Consider the following 27,994-nt stretch of genomic DNA (forward strand, 5'->3'; position numbering starts at 1 on the left):
AGAATGTCCGACCATCTGTTCGTGTACTCAAGCTGAAACGAACTTGGGTTCTGCAGCAGGACAATGATCCTAAACACACCAGCAAGTCCACCACCAAATGGCTGAAGAAAAACAAAATGAAGACTTTGGAGTGGCCTAGCCAAAGTCCTGACCTGAATCCTATTGAGATGTTGTGGTATGACCTTAAAAAGGCCGTTCATGCTCGAAAACCCTCTAATGTAACGGAATTAGGACAATTCTGCAAAGATGAGTGGGCCAAAATTCCTCCAGGACGCTGCAAAAGCCTCATTGCACGTTATCGCAAACGCTTGGTTGCAGTTGTTGCTGCTAAGGGTGGCCCAACCAGTTATTAGGTTTAGGGGGCAATCACTTTTTCACACAGGGCCATGATGGTTTGGATTTTTTTTCACCTTTAATAATAAACACCTTCATTTACAAATTGCATTTTGTGTTTACTTGTGTTGTCCTTGACTATTGTTTAAATTGGTTTGATGTTCCGAAACACTTAAGTGTGACAAACATGCAAAGGAACAGGAAATGAGGAAGGGGGCAAACACTTTTTCACACCACTGCAAGTTGAGTAAATAGATAGCTAACATGTCACACTTTAAAATTGCGCACACTTGTGGAATGGCCAAATTTCAGTTATTTATAAATATCCATAGGTGACGCTTTAAATTTTATTACAGGTTACATGTTAAGAGTTACAGAGAAGGTCTAGTGCTAGATATATTGCTCTCGCTCTAACGATTGCGGCGTATGCAACCTGTGTGCATTTGGCTCTGATACTAAGTCAATTTTTATTTCATGTGATCCCCTAATATAATGCCATATTTAGGAATTATCTTAACTACTTCTTTTTTGCTCTTTACGACAATAACTGCATTCCTTTAAAGTGGAACTTTAGTAAAAAAAATTAAGTCCTGCTAGATCAGGGATCTCCAAACTACGGCCCTCCAGTAGTTGCAGAAATACACATCCCGTGAGGCATTGTAAAACTATGGTATTCACAGACATGACTAGGTATGATGGGAATTGTAGTTCCTGAACAACTGGAGGGCCATAGTTTGGAGATCCCTGTGCTGGATCACTGCTAGCTGGCCCCTTTTGCAGGTATAGCTGTAAAACATAAAAATGAAGTGTTTGTACTGTTTACAATCCAGTAATACACAGTCTCAACCTGCTCTGCACATGCTCAGTTGCTCTCCATTTTTAGTCATTTTTTTAGGCACTGCTGAGTTTGTAGAGGCCGATCTGCTGACAGTCTTAACCACTAAATTACTGAGCCTGATTTGGCTGCTGAATAACCAGGCCATTTTTTGCGATTCGGCACTGACAGTTGCGCGGTCGTGCAACGTTGTAACCAAACAAAATTTACGTCCTTTTTTTCCCACAAATAGAGCTTTCTTTTGGAGGTATTTAATCATCTTCGCAGTTTTTATTTTTTGCACTATAAACATAAAAAGTGACAATTTAGAAAAAAAAAAAAACAATATTTTGTACTTTTTGCTATAATAAATATCCCCATTTTTTTCTCAGTTTAGGCAGATAGGTATTCTTCTACATAATCGTTGATATGGATAGGTGACAGTGTCAACAAGAAGGCACCACCATCCCTGAATAATATGTATATACAAAAGGATGATGATTTAATGGGACTTTCAGGGTGCTTGATAAGTAGGATGAACTGATAATACACAAAAAAGTATAAAAAATATCAAAATGTATTAACCACTTGCTGCCCGCCCTATAACAAAAGCACGGCGGCATAGTGGTTTTAATATCCTGACCGGACGTCATATGACGTGATCAGGATATTAAGCAGCTGAGTGCCCCCGGGGGCGCGCATCTCAGCGATCGTTGTTGCAGGGTGTCAGTCTGACACCCCGCAACTACGATCTCGGTAGAGAGTCTCCGACGGACTCTTTACCACGTGATCAGCTGTGTCCAATCACGGCTGATCACAGTGTAAATAGGAAGAGCCGGTGATCGGCTTTTCCTCACTCGGGTCTGTCAGACGCGAGTAGAGGAGAGCCGATCGGCTGCTCCTCTGACGGGGGGGGGGGGGGGTCTGTGCTGATCGATTATCAGCACTGCCCCCCCCCCCCCCCCGAGGATTCCCACACTGGACCACCAGGGACTCCACCAGACCATGCCCAAAACCAGGTATGCCAGCCAGTGCCCATAATGAATGCCAATCTGTGCCCATAATGGGTGCAAATCAGTGCCCACAAAGTGGCATCACTGATTTGCATGCATTGTTTGGCACTGATTGGCATCCATCCCTACAATACTTTAAATTACAATGCCTTCTATCAGTGCCCATCCATGCCGCCTATCAGTGCCCATCCTAGCCGCCTATGAGTGCCCATCCATGCTGCCTATCCGTGCCCATCCATGCCCATCCGTGCCGCCTATCCATGCCCATCCGTGCCGCCTATCCATGCCGCCCATCCATGACAATCCGTGCCACCTATCCATGACAATCTGTGCCACCTATCAGTGCCTATTTGTGTCACCTATCAGTGTCTGTGTTGCATATCAGTGCCACCTATCAGTGCCGCCTATCAGTGCCAATTCATTGGTGCCACCTTATCAGTGCCTGTCACTGCAGCCCCGTCAGTGCCCATCAGTCATCAGTGAAGGAGAAAACGTACTTATTTACAAAGTTTTGTAACTGAAAAAAAAAAAATGTTTTTTTCAAGATTTTCAGTCTTTTTTTATTTGTTTAGCAGAAAATAAAAATCCCTGAGGCGATCAAATACCACCAAAAGAAAGCTCTATTTGTGGGAACAAAATGATAAAAATGTAGTTTGGGTACAATGTAGCATGACCGCGCAATTGTCATTCAAAGTGTAAAAGCTCAAAATTGGTCTGGGCAGAAAGGTGTATAAGTGCCCAGTATTGGTTAAACAAAGAACAGAGATTTTTAAAAACAATATTGGCTATACAAACATTACGCAGACGTATGTACACATCTAGTAAACATATGAAAAAGGTCTTTCAGCAATAATATCCTGACATGTTTCGCCCTCTATGGCTTCCTCAGGGGATGATTGTCAAGAGACAAAAATAGATCTGTCACTGCATAAGACAAAATACAATTAAAAGCGTACAAAACAATATGCAGACGTACAAAAGAGTATGCCACTGACCCCCTTAGTCCTCAATGAATTCTGAATATTAATCTAGAGCCTTATGAAAATGAAATAGTATGTACATTAATGCATTATATTGGGCAACATTTATGTTTTAATTATTGATTACATCATATGGAGTATTTATGAATTTGAATATAGAAATTTGACTGTATAAATTTAATCGTATCAATTTGTGTTAGCCCATATGTTTGTGCAAATTATTGTTATTGTCCGCCACACCACTGCCCTCACCACTAAGGTGGCCTGATTTATAAGCTTGTTCAACTTGAAATTTTCCCTTTTTCCTTCATAGATGTCGGACTATGTCCTGCACACCATTTTTCCCTCCCTCCCTCCCCCTGTTTTTCTCTTTGAGTCCAGGAGGACCTCCATCAGATGCTGCCATGCTTCCATTAAATCATCCTTTGTAAATATTCTTCTACATATTTTTGGTAATAAAATCGCAATAACCGTATATTGATTGGTTTGCACAAAAGTAGCGCCTACAAAAATAGTATTTTTTGCACTCACCGTAAAATCCTTTTCTCTGTAATTCACCGACCGACACAGGTCCTCTATTAGCCATTGGGTTGTTATGCCCACCACTAGGAGAATACTAGGCATTACTTGGTATGTAACACTCAGAACTTTCCAGTTCCGCCCAGGGGGCGGTCCCTTGGGTAACAACCCTCTAGCCTGCCATGCAGTCATCAGTACATCAACAAGCAGTATAACAAAGAGAAAAAAAGAGGGGCGGTTGCTGTGTCGGTTGATGAATTACAGAGAAAAGGATTTTACGGTGAGTACAAAAAATTATATTTTCTCTTATATTCACGGACCGACACAGCTCCTCTCTTAGCCATTGGGACGTCCCCAAGCAGTGCCAAACGAGGGGTGGGAAAACCAGCATAAAACTTCAACCACCATGGCAAGTGGGAACTAGTGAAAAACGTTACCCACAAAAACAGTGCGTGGAAAAAAACACCACAAAAACCAGTGTACACCTCAACAGGATGAACCACCCTCAACCACACAAAAACCTGCAGTAACTAATGCAACAGTGCATTAACTTAAAAAGTACTGCGTTTTTACCAAAAAAAAAAAAAAAAAAAAAGAGAAAAAGAAAATATATTGCATATTCAATTGCAACTATATGGCCGCCTGCAAAACTTGGCGGCCAGAACAGGCATCAGCCGATGTACTGACGTCTACCTTGTAGAACTTGGTAAATATGTGTGGACAGACGACCAGGTCGCCGCTTTACACACTTGAGCGACAGATGCTTGGTGTCGGAAGGCCCAAGACGTTCCGATTGCCCTTGTGGAGTGGGCCGTGACCGGAAAAGGGGGCACCTGTTCCTTCAAGGTGTAGGCTTGCACTACAATCTGTCTGATCCACCTGAAAATGGTGGTCGATGAGACCGCCATGCCCTTTTTAGGACCAGCCACCGGAACAAACAGCGAGTCTGACTTCCGAAAGGAAGCAGTGGCAGACAAATACACCCTTAGAGCTCGAACCACGTCCAGAGCGTGATTGGCCACTTCCTTAGGGTGTTTTGGCTTAGGACACAGAGAGGGTAACACAATGTCCTCATTGATATGAAAAGCCGAGACCACTTTTGGCAAAAAAGACGGTTGCGGACGCAACACCACCTTATCCTTGTGGAGAACCAGACAAGGAGACTTGCATGACAAAGTCGCCAGTTCCGAAACCCTCCTGGCCGATGTGATGGCCACTAGAAAGACCACATTCTGGGAAAGATGGGGAATCTCCCTGATATTTTCAAACAGCGGTTTCTGAAGCGCCGATAACACTAGGTTCAGATCCCACAGGGGTAACTGTGGACGCACCGGAGGGACTACATGTCGCACCCCCTGAACAAAAGTACTCATTAATGAGTGAGACGCCAGGGGTCGCTGAAAAAAAAGACAGCCAAGGCTGATATTTGCCCTTTAAAGAGGAAGTAAACCCTGATGAGTTTACTTCCTCTTTGATTCCCTGCAAAGGTAAAGCATAATGGACTACTATGCATCGCATAGTAGTCCATTATGTGTCACTTACCTGACACAGGAGCCAGCGAAGTCACCGCTGTCCCCTGTAGTCCGGAGCATCCTTCTCGGTGGGTCTCGCTGCTCCGCCGAAGCCGCAATGACGCCACTCCCGCACATGAGCACAGGAGCCGTCACTCGCGGCATAACGCCGTTGACAGCAGTGCGCTCAGTGCGCCTGCGCGCCGCTGTCTACGGCGCATGCGCCGTAGACAGAGGTGCCTGTCTTTCGGCAAATATCTCCTACACCGTGTAGGTTTAGGAGATATTTATTGGACCTACAGGTAAGCCTTAATCTAGGCTTACCTGTAGGTCAAAGTTGGTTGTAATGGTTTACAACCACTTTAATGGTGCTTAACACCAATTTCTGGTCTATGCCTTGCTGAAGAAACAGCAGGATCCTGGATATAGCAAAGGAGCGCGGATGCCATCCTTTCTCCTCACACATGGAGATGTAGGCTTTCCAGGTACGATGATATATCTTCCTAGAAGAAGATTTCTGTGCCTTCAGCATAGTTGGGATCACCGACCCCGGTCCCTCAACACCTGGCTCTCAATAGCCATGCCGTTAAAGCCAGCGATGGTAAAGCAGGATGGAAAATCTGGACCTTGAGACAGAAGGTCCTCCGTGAACGGCAGTTGCCAGGGGGCGTCTGCCACCAGGCGCACTAGATCTGCATACCAAGGTCTCTGAGGCCAATCTGGGGTGACCAGAATAACTGGGATCCCCTCGACTTCCACTCTGCGGAGCAGATGTGGTAATAGTTTCAGTGGAGGAAAGGCGTAGACCAGCTAGTACTGATCCCACGGAGCCACCAGAGCGTCTGACGCGTCTTCCCAAGGATCTCTTGTCCTGGACACGAATCTCGCCACCTACCGGTTGAGACGGGAGGCCAGAAGACCCACGTCTGGTGTGCCCCACCGCAGGCATAAGCCGGATAAGCTGGATAAGCTGGCGTCCGTTGTGATCACAGTCCATTTCAGAGGTAGGAACGACTTCCTGGACTGAATCACTGGGGACCTCAGCCACCAGTTCAGTGAATCTCTGACTGACTGGCTCACCTGGATCTGTCGATCCAGGGGCAACTAAGATTTGTCCCACTTTGTCATAATCTCCTTCTGCAGGACTCTGGTGTGGAACTGGGCATATGGTACTGCCTCGAAGTAGGCTACTATGAGTTCCAGGACTCGCATGCAAAAGTGGAGTGACGACCACTTGCGGTTCATCAGCAGTTTTATCATGGATCTGAGAGTCTGCAGCTTGACTTCTTTAGGATCAACAGCCACCCAAATTCTTGTAGGGTCTGCATGGTGATCGCCACATCCTCCTCTAATTCTGAGGCGGAAGATGCCCTCAGGAGGAGATGGTCTAGGTATCCCACGTTGCTGCAGCAACACCAAAACTGGAGCCAATACCTTGTAAAGGCTCGGGGGACTGATGCCAGACCAAAAGGAAGAGCTACAAACTGGAAGTGGGCTTCCCCGACTGCAAATCGCAGAAACATTTGATGCCGGAGGCATATGGGTATGTGCAGGTACGCATCCCGGATGTCCAAGGATGCCAGGGAGTCCCCTTGATGGAGTGCAGCGACTACTGAGCGAACTGATTACATTCTGAACCTCTGCACTTTCACAAAGTGATTGAGGGCTTTTAGGTCCAAGATTGGACGTACCCCTTCCTTCTCGGGAAGTACAAACAGATTTAAGTAGAATTCCTGGAAACTCCTATAAATATAAAATAAAATAAACTCCTAGAAATCCCTATTCGGGAACCGGTACAACCACCCCATGACTCAGCAGGTCCCTTACTGTCCCCGAGAGGGGCTCCCGGTGAGCCGGGGATACAGGTATGCTGGAGGGGAGGAATCCGTTTGGCAGCCAAGAGAGAAACTATCTTGTAGCCTGAGGAAATCAGATCGCAGACCCATTGGTCGGATAGTTGAGAACTACCGGGCTGCAAACTCCCGAAGGCAACCCCCCCACCCGAGACATGGGTGGGGGCAAACCTTCATGCTTTAGCACTTTTGTTTGCAGGCTTGTTAGGCTTGTGGTTCCAGGGACGTTTGTCCTTCCGTGGTCATCCTATCAGGCTGGGGACATTTAGCCAAAGCTCCGGGGCGGACGAAAAAGCCGTTTGTGAGCGGATAAACTGCGTGGCTCCCCAGCCTTCCTGGTCTGTGGGAGTAGGGTACTCTTACCACCTGTGGCATTTTTAATAATGTCATCCAACAAGTTTCCGAAAAGCTGGTCGCCAAGGAAGGGAAGATCTGTCAGGGCTTTCTAAGCCCCTGTACACACGGTCGGAGATTTCGACAACCAAATCCGTCGGATCTTGTCCAAAACTGTTGCATACACATGGTCAGACAAAGTTGTCGAAAAATCCGATCTATCAGAACGTGATGACGTAATTTCGTTACGATGGGACTACATTCAGGCTAGTAGCCAATAGCTTTGATGTAGGAATTTGATCTGAGCATGCATGGCACTTGGTCCGATCAAAATTCTCTACACATGATCGAAGTATGTCCGACCGGCCCAGTTGGTCGGGAAATATTTCCAACAAGTTGGAAAATTGGGTCCGACGGATATTCCGACGGAATCAGTCCGATGCATACCACACACAGTCGGATTATCCAACAACACGGTCCGATAGGACACATTCCGACCATGTGTACAAGGGCTTAGATGCCTGGTCAGCAGACCAGCATTTTAACCAAATCAGGCACCTCAGCACCACTGCTTACACTGAAGCCCTGGATAACAGAGGAAGGGTATCCAGGGAAACGTCACAAATGTACTTAAGGCCTTGCACTAGTTGGTCTGCTAGTTCCACGCAGACAGGAGAAGCCCGTTGCTCTCCCAATTCGTGGTGCAACAGTTTTGCCCACTCAATCAGTGTCTGCGACACAAGTGTGGATGCCAGTACTGGTCGCACGGCGGACCCCACCACCGTAAACAAGGAACGAGCCACTGCCTCGGCATTCATGTCCGTGGGATCCTTACATGCAGGAGTCCCCTCTACCGAGATGGTATTTACTTTATTTAACCTAGATAGTGGGGGGTCCACGACCGGAGGAGCTGACCACTTCTTGAGAAGGCTCTCCTTAAAGGGGTAACACACCGCCATGGATTTGGGGACCGAAAAGGTCTGTCGCGGGCGACCCATTCCTTGTAGATTAACTTGTCAAAATATGTCAGATACGGGAACACCTTAGGTGAATGTGCTGGCTTACAGGACCCAAAAGGGACCGCTACCTCAGCAGAGGAATCCGCTGGCTCCTGAATCTTCAGGGTATCACGCACAGCTGTGATAAGTGCTCCAAGCGCTTTGTCGCGCACAGACCCAGACGGGGACTCATCCTCACTGTCCGAATGGTCCTGGTCAGCGTTGTCTGACAAGACAGAACAGGGGTCACCCGCCTCAGCAGAGCCCAAGTCTGCATCGGAGCTCTCCCCAGAGGAGGGAGGGGGCAGGGCCGCTTTTTTGCACCTTTTTGCCCACGTACCGCCTCCATCCTGGCAACGAACTAATTGAGGACCGCCGTCAGGGTGTCCAGGGGCACTGCGCAGTCCGCATGCAACCCGGTTGCAACTGCCTGGATTTCGGGGGAACAAACACCAGTTTCTGAAGCCATGCTGACCCTAACCTGTCTGCCACCCAAAGGGGACTTAGGACAGTGACAGTCCCACCCTCCTTACTGCTGCTGGCTGAGGGGCTCTTTCCCGTAGGACTCACCACCCTGAAGGGTTCTGCTCTATCCAGCAAGTAGTGCCTGTTGGCTCCCAGGTGCAGAGGAAACCGTGTCGGTGGAAGCAGCTGCTAATGCCGCTGAAACCACTCTGAAGTGTGCTCAGGCTCCAAGAAAATGGCCACCCAGCATCCAGCATAAGGACATAAAATACAGGGAAAATGGCTGTCAGAGCACAGGAGCACATGCTGCCGCTAGAGAACACTGAAAAACGTGTTCAGGTTTCAAGCAAATGGCCGCCGAAGCCCAGGAGAGCATGCTTTCCCTTGCCCACACCTAAAATGGCCGCCGAATGCAAGAGCCATGAGGGACAGGGAGAAACAATGGTGGGTAGTACAGCGCTGCACAGGACAGCAGCAGAGCCCCACAGACACCTTCCAGGGACTTGAAAAACAGGACCCAGGACTCAGCCAGCCAGCGCCACCCCCCCCCAGGTGAGAGCCCCCCGGAGAGCCCTGCACAGACACACACACACACATACACAGACACACACACACACACACACCGCTCAGCAGCATCCCCCCAGGGGGGGGGAAAGGGACAGGGAGAGAAGAGAGGGAGGTGAGGGACCCCCGAATTGACCTTCCAGGGAATGCCCAGCCCCACCGAGGCAGGGAGAGCTGTACTTACCATTCCTGCAGAGCTGGGAGACATTCCATTACAGACCCACTCACTGATCAGTACAGGGTGGCTGCTGGCCCGGCACACTGTGACGCAGACATCAGTAGCCCGGTCATATGTGTGCCCCGGAGCATAAAAACTCACGACCACCTCTGGAGGACACATTTTTGGGGCCCTTGGCATTTATACTGGATCAGTGCTATAAAAATGCATTGGTTACTGTAAAAAGGTCACTGGCAGTGAATGGGGTTAATACTAGGGAACGATCAAGGTGTTAGCTGTATTCCCCGCTACATGTTCTAACTTGAGGGTTGGGACTTGCTAGGGGAAGAGATAGATCGGTGTTCATGCTTTGTATGAGCACACGATTTGTCTCTTCTCTCAGAGAACCGGGATCTCTGTGTTTTCACACACAGAGATCGCGATTCTCGCCGTGTCTTAAGCACTTGCTCCAGGGGCGAGCAGCGCGTGTTGCGCGCCCCTAGTGGCCACAAAAAGAAGCAAAGTAACATGACGACGATTCACACAGCCAAGCCATGTTGTCGCAGTACAACTGTGGCGGCTGGTCGGAAAATGGTTAAAAAATTACCTAGAACCCCCAAACATTATATATTTTTTTCTAACACCCTGCAGTACCCTGTCACACAAACCTTCAAGGACCGGGTCCCTTTTTATCGGGGTTCCACTCCCTTGGATCTGTATAGCACCCCGCTGGGAAAAACTTTAGGTAATGTGAGCATGACCAAAGCACTGGGTCCCAGGGTCTAGCCCTGCAAAGAGAGGCGTTACAGGCAAAACCTTGTGCTTCCTATACGATGACCAGGTATCATCCACTTTGGATGGATCTGGTCTGTGGAGGCTATTTAAATCCAGCAAGGATCCCTCCAGTGGAGCTCCTCAGAGCACATCTTCACTCGTGACCAACACCATAGACACTGGCGAAAAAACTGAGGTACTCCTGGTAGGAGGAGGGGTTATATAAGGAGGCAGCTGTTGCCATAACAAGGACATTCCTTCGTATATCGGTGTCACGTACCTGGTGGAAGGAGCCCGGAGTGCAGGGAGCGGCCTCTCGTAAGCCTCTGGCTCGAGATCCCCTGAGAGTGGGAACAGGGACTCTAGAGGTCAGAGGGCACAAGTGCCAAGTCAGTGATGGTGGGTATGGCCCTGGAGCTGGCGTCAGACAGCGGCGGGTGCAGGCAGGTGGTTCTGGAACAGCTGGTGAGCAGTCAGCGGCTGGCAGCAGGTGCAGGAGATAGTACAGGAATGGCTGGCAGGCAACAGGCAGCAGCGGTCACAGAAGGCAGACTGGAGCGACTGGCAGGCGGCAACTGACGACAGTGGTCACAGATGGCAGACTGGATCAGCAGGCAAACAGCAGGGTCAAACACAGGCCGGGTCGTCAACGGGCAGGCAGCAGAAGTACCGAAGGAGAAGGCAGAAGCGTGGTCAGGAAGTCCGAGGGTCAAGGCTGGCAGCAAGCAGGAGTAATCAGGAACAAGCCAGGTAGATCAGAGGCAGGAACAATCAGGTTAGCAGAGGTAACTCACAGGAACGCTGTAGACAGAACAGCACCGGGCCACTAGAACGGATTCTTTAAAAAGCCCTCTGGGCGCCAAGAATGGTCGCACGGCATGCCCACGTGCGCCCACGTGAAACCGTGCAACCGTTCGTGACCCCGCGCACCCGTTCGCAACCTTGCGCACCCGCGTGCGCCCGTTCGTACCTGCTCGCACCCGCGTGCGTCCGTTCGCGCTAACGCGTGCCCAGGAAGACCTATTAGCGCTCAACGGACCAATTCTGTGGATAGGTCTTCCATGGGCCGCTGGATCTCGGGAACGACCATGACATTGCCCCCCCCCCCCAAGGGGCAGCCTCCGGATGCCCAATTGGGCCATTTTACTCGGATGGGCCCTCTCAAAGGCGAGAATCAGTCTCCTGGCATGAATGTTAGATTCAGGTTCCCAAGAATTTTCTTCGGGCCCGTACCCTTTCCACTTCACCAGGAATTGAACTTGATTCCGTCTACGCCTACAGTCCAAGATAGATTCCACCTCGTACTCGACTTCACCGTCGCTGATCACAGGTTTAGGTGGAACAACCCTCCGGCTGTCAAAGGGATCCGGGACGGCTGGTTTGAGTAAAGCTACATGGAATACGGGGTGAATCCGGAACGATTCTGGCAGTTTTAGCTCAAATGCTACGTCATTTATCTTCTTCACAATTGGGAAGGGACCCACAAACCTTGGCCCCAACTTCTTAGTAGGACAGGCCATCTTTAGGTTCAACGTGGAGAGCCAAACCTGGTCCCCAACTTTGAGTTCAAGTTCCCCCCCTTCTCCTCCTGTCAAAGACTTCTTTATTATATCTTTGGGTCTTTGCCATAGTCTCCTGCAGCAGTCTGTTATTGGAGCTGAAAAAGTCAATACTCTCCTGGACCGCTGGTACCGGGCTTTCAGGCAGGTCTTGGGACAGAAATGAGGGATGGAAGCCGTAGTTAGCGAAGAACGGGGACTGACTTGTGGCAGAGTGGATGGAGTTATTGTAAGCAAATTCTGCTAACGGGAGCAAAGGAGCCCAGTTGTCCTGAGAAAAAGACGAGAAGCAGCGCAGGTACTGCTCCAGCGTCTGGTTCGTCCGTTCGGTTTGCCCATTGGTCTGTGGGTGGTAAGCAGATGAGAGACAAAAGATCAATCTTCAAGGCCCTGCAAAGTGCTCTCCAGAATTTAGACGTGAATTGCACTCCCCGATCAGAAGTAATGTTTGCGGGAACGCCATGTAGCCTCACAATTTCTTTAATAAATACCTCGGCTGTTTCCGCAGCGGAGGGGGTGCCCTTCATCGGCAAGAAGTGGGCCATCTTGGTTAGCCTGTCCACTACCACAAAGATTGTGGAATAGCCTTCTGATGGTGGAAGCTCTACGATAAAGTCCATTGATATCATCCGCCAAGGCCTCTCTGGAACTGGTAATGGTTTCATCAGACCCCGGGCCCTGGACTTGTTGCTTTTGTTCCGGATGCAGATGACACATGCCTCCACGTACTTCTTACAGTCAGACTTCAACTGGGGCCACCAAAAGGTGCGCTGAACCAATTCGGTGGTCTTGAGGGCTCCGAAATGGCCGGCCAGCGGGTGATCATGGCATGCACTGAGGACTGGCACCCGAGTCTCCTGGGGAACAAAAATTTTGCCTTCATACCAGAGAAGTTCGTCTTTGGCCAGAAGTGTGACGTTAGGTGGAGGAGTGGCACCAGCAGAAGCTTGCTTGATCAGAGACAGCAAATCTGTTTGAAGGAGAAGAAAGTTCCCTGAAGTCAGGATGGTATCTGGATGTGGAGAAGTCTCTGGCTCGTTGAACATTCGGGACAGGGAGTCCGGTTTGGTATTCTTGGACCCCGGGCGATAAGTTATATGAAATGAAAACCGGGAAAAGAAAAGAGCCCATCTGGCCTGACGTGGCCCCAACCTCTTGGCGGACTTCAAATACTCCAGATTTTTATGATCTGTGTAAATAAGGATTGGATGTGTGGCCCCCTCCAGTAGGTAGCACCATTCTTCGAGGGCCACTTTAATGGCTAATAGCTCCCGATCTCCGACGTCGTAATTCGCCTCTGCTTCGGATAGCTTACGGGAAAAGAATGCGACTGGGTGCAAACAGGACCTAAGCCCATGTCTCTGGGACAGAATCGCCCCAACCGCAATCTCAGAGGCATCGACCTCTAGAATATAAGGCCGGGTCGGGTCAGGGTGCTTGAGAATAGAGGCCGACACAAACAAGTTCTTTAGAGTAGAGAAGGCTTCCTGAGCCTCTGGGGACCATTGAAACTTCAGACCCTGCCTGGTCAGTCTTGTGATGGGGGCTATAATAGTGGAAAATCCTCTAATAAATTTCCTATAAAAATTCGCAAATCCAACGAATCGCTGGACCCCTTTTCTGTCACTGGGAGCGGGCCAATCACGGATAGCGGAGATCTTCTGAGGGTCCATCTCTATGCCATCTACAGAAATTACCAGCCCCAGAAATTGAATGCTTTGTTGTTCGAAGGTACATTTCTCCGGTTTGGCATATAGCCCGTGAAGTCGGAGTCAGAATAGTACTTTCCTGACATGTTCCCGGTGTTCTGCCAGGGAGGAGGAGAAGATCAAGATGTCGTCCAGATAGGTAATGACGAACAGGTCTAGGTAGTCTCTGAAGATGTCGTTGATGAAGTGCTGGAATGTGGCGGGAGCGTTACATAAACCGAAGGGCATGACCAGGTACTCAAAATGCCCGAAGCGAGTACGGAAGGCAGTCTTCCACTCGTCGCCATCACGGATGCGGACCAGATTGTAGGCCCCCCGGAGATCCAGCTTCGAAAATACTGCTGCTGACCCCAGTCTTTGGAAGAGTTCCGGCACAAGTGGTAGAGGATAACGATTCTTAATAGTTATCTTGTTAAGGGCCCGGTAGTCAACGCAGGGGCGCAGGGTCTGGTCCTTCTTTTCCACTAAAAAGATTCCCGCTCCCGCTGGTGAAGTAGAGGGACGTATAAATCCCTTCCTTAGATTATCATCCAGGTAGGTCTTCAAGGCCACCAACTCTGTCTCTGATAGTGGGAAAATTCTCCCAAAGGGGATTTCTGCCCCTGGAAGTAATTCAATAGGACAGTCATATGGCCTGTGAGGGGGTAAGGTCTCTGCACCCTTTTTACTAAACACATCCAGGTAATCATGGTAGGCAGGTGGTACAGCTTGGCGGGTTTCTGCGTCAACTTCCAGGCAGAGCAACGAAGAGGAGGCCTGGTCGGTTCCCGACAAGCAGTGCTGGAGACAGTAAGGTGAGAGGAATCTTAATTCCCCGGTGGACCAGTCAATAAGGGGGTTATGTGCCTTTAGCCAGGGCATGCCGAGAATGATAGGGAAGAGGGGGGACGTAATAACATCCAGACAGAGCAACTCTTGGTGGATCCCGGCAATAGAGGTTAATAAGGGCTGAGTCTCCTGGGTTACAGGACCGGACTTGAGAGTAGAACCATCGGCCAGATGTATAGAAAGTCCCCTTGCCCTGGGCCGGAGAGGGATGTTATGTCTTGTGGCGAAAGATAAGTCCATAAAGCCACTGCAAGCTCCCGAATCAATAATGGCGTTGGTCTGGACGTTCCCTCCTGGTAGCTGCAAGGAAATGGACACAGTCAAATGGGAGGTAGTACTAGGACAGTCTAACGTAAGGGCAGGAGATACGGAGAGACACTTACGGAACTTGTCAGGGCAACTACGCACAAAGTGTCCAGACCCTCCACAGTATAAGCAGAGATTTCCCTCCCGACGGCGTTGGTGTTCTTCTGGCGTTAAGGAAGGCCTAAGTAGGCCCAGCTGCATGGGCTCGGGGAGATCCTGATTCGTCGTGGTAACAGCGGGAGAGGCAGGATGAGGAGAGCTGGGGACCCGAGGAAGCATCCACACCGGGCGAGGAATTGTCGAGGACCGCTCCAGACGGCGTTCCCTCAGCCGCCTACCTATTTGGATAGCTAGTTCCACCAATGCTTCTAGTCTCTGGAATGCCCACTCGGACGAGCTCGTCCTTTAAGGGTTCCGATAGGCCCATACGGAACTGATAGCGTAATGCTGCATTGTTCCAATCTGTGTCGGAACTCCAGCGTCGGAATTCCGACACATAGTCCTCTACAGGTCGGCGGCCCTGCTGTAGTGAGTGCAGGGCTGCTTCAGCGGTCGCGGTTAATTGTGGGTCTTCATATAACCGCGACATGGCCCGAAAGAAGATGTCCAGGGTTTCAAGGGAAGGATCCTTCCTCTCTAGCAAGCGGTGGGCCCAGGACTGAGGTTCGCCAGTTAGTAGAGAGATGACATAACCCACCTTGGTGGCCTCGAGGGAAAAGGTCCTGGGCTGGAGAGCGAAGAAAAGTTCACACGAATTGCGAAAGGTCCGGAATTTTCCACGATCTCCAGAGAATCTCTCGGGTGTGGGCACCCTGGGTACGGGGGGCAGCATCACTACGGAAGGAGTAGCAGAAGTCCCGGAAGCAGCTGGGGAGGCAGTAGACAGGGCCTGGACCCGTTCCTCCAGCTGACTATAGCCCTCCTGTAAACCTGGTGGAAGGAGCCCGGAGTGCAGGGAGCGGCCTCTCGTAAGCCTCTGGCTCGAGATCCCCTGAGAGTGGGAACAGGGACTCTAGAGGTCAGAGGGCACAAGTGCCAAGTCAGTGATGGTGGGTATGGCCCTGGAGCTGGCGTCAGACAGCGGCGGGTGCAGGCAGGTGGTTTTGGAACAGCTGGTGAGCAGTCAGCGGCTGGCAGCAGGTGCAGGAGATAGTACAGGAACGGCTGGCAGGCGGGCAACAGGCAGCAGCGGTCACAGAAGGCAGACTGGAGCGACTGGCAGGCGGCAACTGACGACAGTGGTCACAGATGGCAGACTGGATCAGCAGGCAAACAGCAGGGTCAAACACAGGCCGGGTCGTCAACGGGCAGGCAGCAGAAGTACCGAATTAGGCAGAAGCGTGGTCAGGAAGTCCGAGGGTCAAGGCTGGCAGCAAGCAGGAGTAATCAGGAACAAGCCGGGTAGATCAGAGGCAGGAACAATCAGGTTAGCAGAGGTAACTCACAGGAACGCTGTAGACAGAACAGCACCGGGCCACTAGAACGGATTCTTTAAAAAGCCCTCTGGGCGCCAAGAACGGTCGCACGGCGTGCCCGCGCGCGCCCACGTGAAACCGCGCAACCGTTCGCGACCCCGCGCACCCGCGTGCGCACGTTCGCAACCTCGCGCACCCGTTCGTACCTGCTCGCACCCGCGTGCGTCCGTTCGCGCTAACGCGCGCCCAGGCAGACCTATTAGCGCTCAACGGACCAATTCTGTGGATAGGTCTTCCATGGGCCGCTGGATCTTGGGAACGACCATGACAATCGGTGTGTGGCGGTCCGGAAGTGGTTAAGAGCTATGGGCAGAAGTGACATTCAATGGTCTGGAGACGGGTGGGGGCCATCTTCCCCCCTCACTTGTCTCCATACCAAGCCAGGAGAAATATCCGATTGCCTCCGCCGCTACCAACGGCTCCAGTAAGCAGTGGAGGGCGGTCTCCATTACAAATTCTGACCACCTAATCTGACAAAACAGTGGAATTAAACCATCCTATCCTTTATAGCCAAGGAAACTGCCTCTGTTTGAACTGCAACTGCCATGGTGCTGCACACGTGATCAGTTATGACACCAACCAATAGATGGTTTGACATTTTGGTTGAGGACACAATCAAATGAAACCGTTTGCATTTCCAGGAATGTAACTTTTTTTTTTAACTGCTTGCCGACCACAAAATTGCCGAATGACGGTTACAGTGCGGCTTGATAACTCTGGGAGGGTGTACGTTGGCGTCCTCCCAGAATCCCGCTCTCGCATACACCTGGGGATATGTTCATGACCGCCAGGTCCAGAGCATCACGGATCAAGGTAAATGGCTGCCGATAGCGGCCGTTTACCATATGACTGCTCCGTCAAATGATGGAGAGTTCACTTGTAAACAAACCCGGTGTCACGTCCAGTTCCTCTCTCCCCTCTCCATACAGATCGGTACAGTGCGAGGGGAGAGATCAGTGGCAGCAGCTTTGTTGGCTGGATGTGTAGTACCCGCAGCGATGATATGTGCTCATTCCAGCCAGCCATCCATCCTCAGCATACCCATCCATGAGCTGCATACTCATCCATGCTCAGCATACCCATCCATCCATCCTCAGCATACTCATCCATCCATGCTCACCCATCCATACTCCGCATACTCATCCATCCATGCTCAGCAAACCCATCCATACTCAGCCAACCATACTCCTCCATACACAGCATACTCACCCATCCATCCATGCTCAGCCATCCATACTCAGCATACCCAGCCATCCATCCATGCTCAGTCATTCATACTCATCCATCCATGTTCAGCCATCCCATCCATAATTAGCCATACCCATCTGTACACCTTCATCCCATCCATTTTCAGCCATCCCCATCCACGGCTCATCTATCCCTATTCTTATGCAAAAGTTTTATTAATAAACAATCCGACATATACGGGCAACATTGGGATGGTTACAATTTGTGATAAACAGACATAAGGTCAAAAAAAAAAAAAGAAAAAAAAGGAATACATTTTAACAGAAGAAAAACCAGGATAAATCATAATAAAAATCATCCATTCCTATTCATGCTCATCCATGCCACATCAGTTCTCATCCATGTCACTACAGTGCCTCACAAAAGTGTAATAGGTAGTCCCTTTGCCCTTAGAACACCCGACGGTGCTCCCTGCATGTTGGGCCTTTATGTGGCCAAGCTGTGGAAAACTCTCACACGTGGTATCGAGGTAGGAGAATCGTCAGGTGTTCCGAGATTAAAAGTTTCAAATCTAATTTGACTACCTACTAGAGCTGCACGATTCTGGCCAAAATGAGAGAGTCACAATTTTTTTGCTTAGAATAAAAATATCACAATTCTCTCACGATTCTCATGACATACAATCTTTCACATTACATATTCCCCCCCCCCCCCCCCCCCCCAAAAAAAAAGGGCTAACTTTACTGGTTAATTTTTTTTAATAAGTAATAAAAAAAAAAAATTGCATTTGAAAAACTGCTGAGCAAATACAGTGTGACATAAAACATTGCAACAAACACGATTTTATTCTCTAGGGTGTCTACTAAAATATATATATATATATATATATATATATATATATATATATATATATATATATATATATATATATATATGTTTGGGGGTTCTAAGTAATTTTATAGCAAAAAAATGATTTTAACTCTAAACCAACAAATGTCAGAAAAAGGTTTAGTGTTTAAACTTTTTTCAATTACACACAAAGTCTATTCCATTGACAAATTGCTACAATGCTTATACTTAAGTTCAACTGATCAAGAATGTTTTGATTCTCTGAAAACCGCCCAGTTTTTCTCTTCCTTTCTTTTGAAGTCTGTGGCTTCAGAAGAGCAGATAGAATTCTTTGCATAGAAAGAATTGTGAAACACTTTAGTCAAGATCACGATAACGATTCTTGACGATTAATTGTGTAGCTCTACTACCCATTATACTTTTTTTTTACGCTATGTGTTATAATCATTGTATAAATGGACAACATTGTGTGTAAAAAAAAAAAAAAAAAAAAAAAAAAAAAAAAAAAAGCGTTTTCATTTTCTTTACACATTTTCCAAAAACTTGTAGAAAAAAATGACATGTTCAAAAGACTCATTATACCTCAGATTATACATTGGGGTGTTTCCTTTCCAAAATGGGGTAATTTTTGGGGCGTTTCCATTATCCTGGTTCTCCAGGGCCCTCAAAGGTGCAAGAGGTAGTCAAGAAATGATATGTGTAATTCATGCTGCAAGAATGCCTGATGGCGCTCCCTGCATGTTGGGCCTTCATATGTGGCCACGCTGTGTAAAAGTCTCACACGTGGTATTGCCATACTCAAGAAGAATAGTAGAATGTGTTTTGGGGTGTAATTTGTGCCATGAATATGCTGTGTGTCAGAAATAACCTGCTAATATAACAATTTTGTGAAAATTGTGTGTCATTTGAGAGGTATTTGTACTTTCCTGGCTTGTTAGGGTCTCAAGAAATGAGGTAGGCTGTCAGTGCATCAGGTGTGATTAATTTTCACAGATTGGCACCATAGCTTGTGGACTCTATAACTTTCACAAAGACCAAATAATATACACTGATGTGGGTTATTTTTACCAAAGATACGTAGCAGTATAAATTTTGGCCAAAATATATGAAGAAAAATTACTAATTTGCAAAATTTTATAACAGAAACAAAGAAAAATGCATTTTTTTTTACAGACTTTTCTGTATTTGTTCTTTTATAGCACAAAAAATAAAAAACCCAGCGGTGATTAAATAACACCAAAAGAAAGCTATTTGTGTGAAAAGTAGAACAAAAATTCATATAGGTATAGTGCTGCATGACTGAGTAATTGTTATTCAAAATGTGAGAGCACCGAAACCTGAATATTGGTCTGGTTAGGAAGGGGGTTTAAGTGCCCAGTGGGTAAGTGGTTAAACAGGTAAATTGATGGGTTAAGATCTGCTTTATGATTTACTGCTGGGGTTCTGGGCTTCAGAAAAATGGCAGCCTCCAGCAATAACAAATATGAGCAACGCTGGAGGCAATTTACAGCACACAATCATTTTGGTAGCATAATTATTAATGTGGAATGTATATTCCTTGCTAAACATTATTTTTTATCAAGTTGTTATGGGTAAGTTCCACTTTAACCACTTGCCATCCACCGTCAAATGACGGCTGGGCGGTGCGGCTCTCGTTCTGGGTGGACGTCATCTCCTCACAGAGGACAGCTAGATATGTAATTAGGGCACTGATAGTCAGTGCCCTGATTACAATTAAGTGCCCATCAGTGTCAGCAATAATTGCCCACCACTGTCAGCAATCAGTGCCAACCAGTGCCCACAAGTTCCAGCCATCAATGGTGCCAGTCAGTGCTGGCAATCAGTGCCGCCTGTCTGTGCCCACCAATGCTGCCTATCAGTGCGGCATATTCATGCCTGATCAATGTCACCTCATCAGCGCCAATCAGTGAAGGAAAAAAAATTACTTATTTACAAAATTTACGGACAGAAACTTTTTTTTTTCCAGGTAAAAAAACCCACAGGGGTGATTAAATACCACCAAAAGAAAGCTCTACTTGTGGGAAGAAAATTACAATTTCACATGGTTACAGTGTAGCATGACCACGCAATTGTCATTCAAAGTGTGACATCGCTGAAATCTGAAAAATTACCTGGGCAGGAAGGGGGTGTAAGTGCCCTGTATTGAAGTGGTTAATTAAGAAACCGTGATACTGTATTAAGTTCGCTATTACAGATGACCTAACCCAAAAGCGTTCTGACCATATCTTCCCTCACGCTATGGAAAGCCCATTAAAAACTGATATGGAAACATTGTATATAGCTTGTCTCAAACAAGACAGACTTAACCACTTACAGACCGGACCATTTTGCTGGTCAAAGACCAGACCACTTTTTGCGATTCAGCACTGCGTCGCTTTAACTGACAATTGTGCGGTCGTGCGACGTGGCTCCCAAACAAAATTGATGTCCTTTTTTTCCCACAAATGGAGCTTTCTTTTGGTGGCATTTGATCACCCCTGCGGTTTTTATTTTTTGCGCTATAAACAAAAATAGAGCGACAATTTTGAAAAAAAAAAAACACATTTTTTACTTTTTGTTATAGTAAATATCCCCCAAAAGTATATAAAAAAATTATTTTTCCTTCAGTTTAGGCTGATACGTATTCTTCTACATAGTTTTGATTAAAAAAAAAAATTGATTGGTTTGCGCAAAAGTAATAGCGTTTACAAAATAGGGATAGTTTTATGGCATTCTTATTAATATTTTTTTTTTACTAGTAATAGCGGCGATCAGCGATTTTTATTGTGACTGCGACATTATGGCGGACACATCGGACATTTTTGACACCGTTGTCATTTATACAGCAATCACTGCTATATAAATGCAGTGATTCCTGTGTAAATGACACTGGCAGTGAAGGGGTTAACCAGTGGGTGGCAGTGTAGGGGGTTAAGTGTTCCTAGGGGTGTGTTACTAACTGTGGGGGGGTTGGGCTTTCATTTAGTGAACACTGATCTCTGCTCCAATCACATTGAGCAGAGATCAGCATCACTAGTTGCTAGGCAGAATGGGTAAATGCTGTTTACAACAGCATTTCTCCATTCAGCCGCCCCGTGAGACGATCGCGGGTATGCCCTCGGCGATCGAGTCTGCGGGTTCCGCGACCTGACTCACGGGGGCCCCGACCGACACGCGAGCGTGTCGCCGCCAGCGAGCTCACGATGGCAGGGTGGCATTAAAGATTGGAAGTACCTGTACGCCAATATGCCTGCCCGTGCCATTCTGCCGACGTACATCAGCGTGCGCTGGTCGGGAACCGGTTAAAGGGGTTGTAAAGGTAAAACATTCTATGCATTAAGGTGAAAAAACATCCAACAATGCCTGCCCCCCCAGCCACCCGTTTTACTTACCTGACCCCTCGAAAGTCCCGCGCTCGCCTCAGACATCCTCTTCGCCGCTCAGCTTGGCCGTTTATTGGTTACAGTGGATGGATTGAAAGCAGGGCAGCCATTGGCTCACGTTGCTGTCAATCACATTCAATGACGTGGCGATCCGGGGAGCGGGGCCGAGTGATACAGTGAATGGCTATGGCTGCTGGCTGTATCAAGGGAGAGTACCCGCTAATGCTTCTAAAAAAAAAAAAAAAATTTTTAAATAAAAATTGCCTTTACAACCCCTTTAACTTTGTCAACTAAAATTTACTTTCCAAGACAGGACTCCCCCCCTGCCAATAAATAATAAAAAAAATATATTTTTTAAAAATAGACAAAATTAGACAAACACGCAAGATTGCCCTATACACAACAGAGCCATGGCAAAAAACAAACACCAACACCAAGACTCAGCACAGGCCACAGTGTGTTACACCAACAACCAGTCCAAGGTTGTACATAAATTTCACCAATTAGCCAAACTTTACACATCCAATAACTGAGTTTTTTCTTGGGAACTAGCAGAACATTCTAAAATATCAAAAGACCAAATGTGTCAAACCTTTTCAAAGAATCACCTGATCAACATATCACTAACATGGAGGTCCTAACTATAATAAAAAGCCTCAAGTAAAATAACTGCGCCTATAATGGTACCTATTTTTCCCCCCCTCAGTTGAACAGTTGGCAGGTTAATATTAAACTTAAAATATATCTAAAAACGAAATATAATATATTGCTGCTTACTAATCCTTTATTGCAGTGAAGGCTGCATTCGTTTTACACATTATTATGCTTTCAGGCTCTTTTTTTAAATGTTACCTGGTAATCCTGCCAGTAACAAACTTCCTTTCCCAGTGTGCCTAAGCTAACCCGATGCATCAGTGGCGCAGTAACAATGTTATCTTAGGACAGGAAATCTGAATACAACAGCCCCCCCAATGTTCATAACATAGGGGGAGGTGATCAGTAGTGTACCGAAAGCTGTGCAGAGGGCACACAAAGTTGTCAACTCACTCGATTTCTGGGTGGATCAACAGATATTTTAGTACTTATCAAGCAGATAGAACAAAACACATATAAAATGTAAAATCATATTTTTCCCACAATGAATTTCAATTGGGTCTAGCCTACTCATATTAATCTTCTATATTAACATGATCTTGGAGTCTGAAAACATACTTTTTGAAGAATTTACTTCCTTGAACACAGCGACACATTTACTATGCCTTGTGAATAAGGATGAGTCGAACACCCCCCTGTTCGGTTCGCACCAGAACCTGCGAACAGACCTAAACTTTGTGTGAACTTTAGAACCCTATTAAAGTCTATGGGACTCGAACGTTTAAAATCTAAAGTGTTAATTTTAAAGGCTAATATGCAAGTTATTGTCCTAAAAAGTGTTTGGGGACCTGGGTCCTGCCCCAGGGGACATGGATCAATGCAAACAAAAGTTTTAAAAACGGACGTTTTTTCGGGAGCAGTGATTTTAATAACGATTGAAGTGAAACAATAAAAGTGTAATATTCCTTTAAATTTCGTACCTGGGGGGTGTCTATAGTATGCCTGTGAAGGGGCGCATGTTTCCCGTGCTTAGAACTGTCCCTGCACAAAGTGTCATTTCTGCAGAAAAAAAAAGTCATTTAAAATCACTCGTGGCTATAATGAATTGTCGGCTCCCGTAATACAGAGAACACTCATTGAAAATCATTGATTAAAAAAATAAAAAAAATAAAAAAAAAGCGTGGGGTCCCCCCAAATTCAATTACCCGCATCAAATAAAAAAAAAAAAAAAAAAAATTGACGCGGGGTTCCCCCTAAAAATCCATACTAGACCCTTTATCCGAGCACGCAATCTGGCAGGCCGCAGGAAAAGAGGGGGGACGAGAGAGTGCCCCCCTGAACCGTACCAGGCCACATGCCCTCAACATTGGGAGGATGCTTTGGGGTCCCCCCCCAAAAGCACCATGTCCCCATGTTGATGGGGACAAGGGCCTCATCCCCACAACCCTGGCCGGTGGTTGTGGGGGTCTGCGGGCGGGGGGGGGCTTATCAGAATCTGGAAGCCCCCTTTAACAAGGGGACCCCCAGATCCCGGCCCCCCCCCCTCCATTTGAAATGGTAAGTGGGTAGAAAAGTACCCCTACCATTTCACAAAGAAAGTGTAAAAAAATAGTTAAATAAGACAAACACTTTTGAAAAATTCCTTTATTTAAAAAAATAAAAAAAGATTCCAGCAGTGGTAATCCACTCTTGCTATCCAGCGACGGATGATCATCTCTCCGGGGTCCAGCGATGGCTGATCTGATCCATAAATGGGTGATCTCTCAGTCCAGCGCAGTCCATCCATGCATCCTCTGTCTCCACTGCCGGAGACATTGCGGGATCCCGGCAGACTGACATTTCTTAAATGAGGAGGGCGGGGCCACCCGTCACCTGACCCCCACCCCCCCAATGACGTATGGGTGACCCCGGCCCCCTCTGATGTAACGCTTTTTTTTTCTTTTCTTTTAATCAATGACTTTCAATGAGTGTTCTCTGTATTATGGGAGCCAACAATTCATTATAGCCGCGAGTGATTTTAAATGACTTTTTTTTCCTGCAGAAATTACACTTTGTGCAGGGACAGTTCTAAGCACGGGAAACATGCGCCCCTTCACAGGCATACTAAAGACACTTCCCAGGTACGAAATGTAAAGGAATATTACACTTTTATTGTTTCACTTTAATCATTATTAAAATCATTGCTCCCTAAAAAACTGCAGTTTTAAAACTTTTTTTTGCATTGATCCATGTCCCCTGGGGCAGGACCCAGGTTCCCAAACACTTTTTAGGACAGTAACTTGCATATTAGCCTTTAAAATTAGCCCTTTAGATTTCTCCCATAGACTTGTACAGGGTGTTCCACGGCTTTTCGAATTTCGAACACCCCAAATTGTTCACTGTTCGCCGAACAGGCAATGTTCGAGTCGTACATGAGTTTGACTCGAACTCGAAGCTCATCCCTACTTGTGAATATGCACTGCTGTCACACACATTTCACAGAGGCTGCTGTTGGAATTACATAGGTATTGAGTTTCAGGGAGAACAGTCAGTACAGAAAACACTCATCATCAATACTTGCAGTCAGCAAGGTATCATGGGTTATGTAATCCTTAGGAATCAGAAGTAAACCAAAGGAATGAGCAGAGGAGAAGCAGCAAAGCATGCAGGAAGTTGTTGAAAAAAAACGACTAGCAAACAGCCCTCAACAAGGATTTGCTTACTGTATATTGGATTGTCAAAAATAACTATAGTTTGTATTGCTTGTATCTATTCCAATGCTGCAGTTATAAAATGTATGTGTATGCTGTGACTTTAGATCATCTTTAACAGGTTAAATATGAGAAGTTCATTGTCAGAGTATACAGTAATTACACCTTTAGTCAGCTTCTACCATTCCTTACCAAAATTTAAAGATGGAGGGGAGAATAGACCTCGATCGCAAGATGTAGATATAGAACCAGGATTTAAAAGGGAGGGATTGATAGGTGCAGTCTATAAAACAATAGATATTATTTAAATTTACAAAACATCTAGAACTAGTTACCATTAAGCAGTTATCTTTAATATGCATTTTGCTTACCAGGCTATTTCCTCTTTGCGTACAGGGGGTTGTATATGGGGCTTGAGTACGGGCAGACAAATTAGTATGAGATTCTGAAGAGGTGTCCCAAGAATCTGCAATACAAAGCTTTGTAAGCTTAACATATTGAAAATATAAAAGAGGATTACCAATCACTAATAAAAAAAAAAAAACAAATGAGCAAAAAAAAGAAAAAAAAAAGAAGATTTTTCTACTCACCATAAAACCCATTGCTTGGAGTCAATTCAATGATACAGGAAGTTTTACATTTTCAGGGTAGGCCTCTTTCATACGACTGGGTAGCTGCGGCCACTGGATTCCTGTGGCAAGAATCAGCAGCTTTTCGATGCTGGAATGAACGTTTCATGTGATAAGCTGCTCAGCCCAGTTAAACTAATGGCAGGCTTACAGCAGCTGCTGCTGTTCACAAGCAGCCATATACACACCAGTTAGCTGCAGTTAGGAACTGGATGCAGCAGACTGCATCCTTGCCACAGGAATCCAGTGACCAACCAAGGAGTGGGCAACATATAAAGCAAATGCTAATATGTCCAAGACAGAACTGGGGACCGTATGCCACCTGAGGCACCCTATACCCAAACCTGACAGCAAGTGGGGTCATAATCACCCACCTAGTAGAACTTCCATAAAATGTAAAAAGGAGGCCAGGTGGTAGTCTTGAAATTCTAGGGAACAGTTGCTTGATTCCAAAACACACAAAAATACTTATGCCGCGTACACACGATCGGACTATCCGTCAGACTTTGAAAGAAGTCTTGACTCAAAATTGGCTGCTGGACTCGGCTTTCCGGGGGACAATCCGCTCGTCTGTGTGCTAGTCTTCTGGACTTTTCAAATGAACGGACTTGCCCACACGGAGTAAAGTCTGTTAGTTTTGAACGTAACTTCAGGTACGACGGGACTAGCGAAGGAAGTCAATGTCGCCGCCTCCATCTCTGAGATTGATACCTTGCTAGCCCTGTCGCCTGGTATGGATTTGAAGGGGAACCCTTACGCTGACAAAACGGCGTGGGGGTCCCCCCAAAGTGCATACCAGACCCTTATCCGAGCACACAGCCCGGCCGGTCAGGAAAGGGGGTGGGGACGAGCGAGCACCCCCCCCCCCCCCCCCGAACCGTACCAGGCCACGTGCCCTCAACATGAAGCCCTCCAGAAAGGGCTTCCAAATCAGAATTACATAGTTACATAGTCAATCAGATTGAAAAAAAGTCCATCCAGTTCAACCACAAAAAAAATAAAAATAAAATAATATCATACAATCCCATATACCCAATTCTTTACCCACAGTTGATCCAGAGGAAGGCAAAAAACCCCAGCTAAAGCAGGGGAAAAAATTCCTTCCAGATCCCGAGAGGCAATCGGATTTTCCCTGGATCAACTTTACCTATAAATGTTAGTACCCAGTTATATCATGTACACTTAGGAAATAATCCAGGCCTTTCTTAAAGCAATCTACTGAGCTGGCCAGAACCACCTATGCAGGGAGTCTATTCCACATTTTCACAGCTCTTACTGTGAAGAAACCTTTCAGATTTTGGAGATGAATTCTCTTTTCCTCTAGAAGTAAAGAGTGCCCCCTTGTCCTCTTTGTTGACTGCAAAGTGAATAACTCAACACCAAGTTCACTATATTGGACCCCTTATATATTTGTACATGTTGATCATACCCCCCCCCTTAATCTCCTCTCATCAACAGTAAATAAATTCAGTTCCTCTAATCCTCTCTCATAGCTGAGCTCTTTCATGCCTCTTATGTTGGTTGCCCTTCTCTGCACTTTCTCCAGTTCCCCGATATCCTTTTTGAGAACTGGTGCCCAAAACTGAACTGCATATTCCAGATGAGGTCTTACTAATGATTTGAACAGGGGCAAAATGATATCGCTCTCTCTGGAGTCCATACCTCTCTTAATACAAGAAAGGACTTTGCTCGCTTTGAAAACCGCAGCTTGGCATTGCATGTTATTGAGCTTATGATCTACCAAAACTCCCAGATCCTTCTCCACCATGGATTCCCCTAGTTGTACTCCCCCTAGCATGTATGATGCATGCATATTCTTAGCCCCCAAGTGCATAACTTTACATTTATCAACAATAAACCTCATCTGCCACATAATTGCCCAATTAGACAGAGCATTGAGGTCGGCTTGTAAATTGGAGACATCCTGTAAGGACGTTATTCCACTGCATAGCTTGGTGTCATCTACAAAGACAGAAATGTTACTTCTGATCCCAGACCCAATATCATTTATAAAGATATTAAAAAGTAAGAGTCCCAGCACTGAACCTTGGGGTACACCACTGATGACCTTAGACCATTCAGAGTAAGAATCATTAACCACTACTCTCTGAATTCTGTCTTTTAGCCAGTTTTCTATCCATTTACAAACAGATATTTCCAAACTTGTAGACTTTACCTTACACATGAGCAATGGTTGCGGAACTGTATCGAACCCTTTTGCAAAATCCAAGTATACTACACGTCCACCGCCACCCCTCTGTCCAAGATTTTACTTACTTCCTCATAAGAAGAAACTTCTGTCTTTCATGAATCCATGCTGTCTGTTGCTTAAAATATTTTTTCCCTGCAAGAACTCGTCTATGTGGTCTTTTAATCTCTCCAGTATCTTCCTAACTATAGAAGTTAAACTAACAGGTGTATAGTTACTTGGTAAAGACTTTGTTCCCTTTTTAAATATAGGCACCAGTGG

General features: G+C 46.7%; 1 protein-coding gene across 9 annotated transcripts in view; it reads right to left on the reverse strand.

Annotated features, from left to right (window-relative positions):
• FCHO1 (FCH and mu domain containing endocytic adaptor 1) overlaps window positions 1–27,994 on the reverse strand; it is a 276,363-nt gene that overhangs the window by 36,419 nt on the left and 211,950 nt on the right. For all 9 annotated transcript variants that reach the window (XM_077475562.1, XM_077475564.1, XM_077475563.1 and 6 more), the window contains 2 exons: window positions 25,267–25,361; window positions 25,088–25,178 (listed from right to left, as the gene is read on the reverse strand). In XM_077475562.1, coding sequence (XP_077331688.1) covers window positions 25,088–25,178; window positions 25,267–25,361 — 186 coding nt within the window. The remainder of the gene's footprint in view (window positions 1–25,087; window positions 25,179–25,266; window positions 25,362–27,994) is intronic.

This window comes from Lithobates pipiens, unplaced genomic scaffold (genome assembly GCF_037356315.1).
Source record: "Lithobates pipiens isolate NorthernLeopardFrog02 unplaced genomic scaffold, aLitPip1_a1.2 Scaffold_13, whole genome shotgun sequence".
NCBI lineage: Eukaryota > Metazoa > Chordata > Amphibia > Anura > Ranidae > Lithobates > Lithobates pipiens.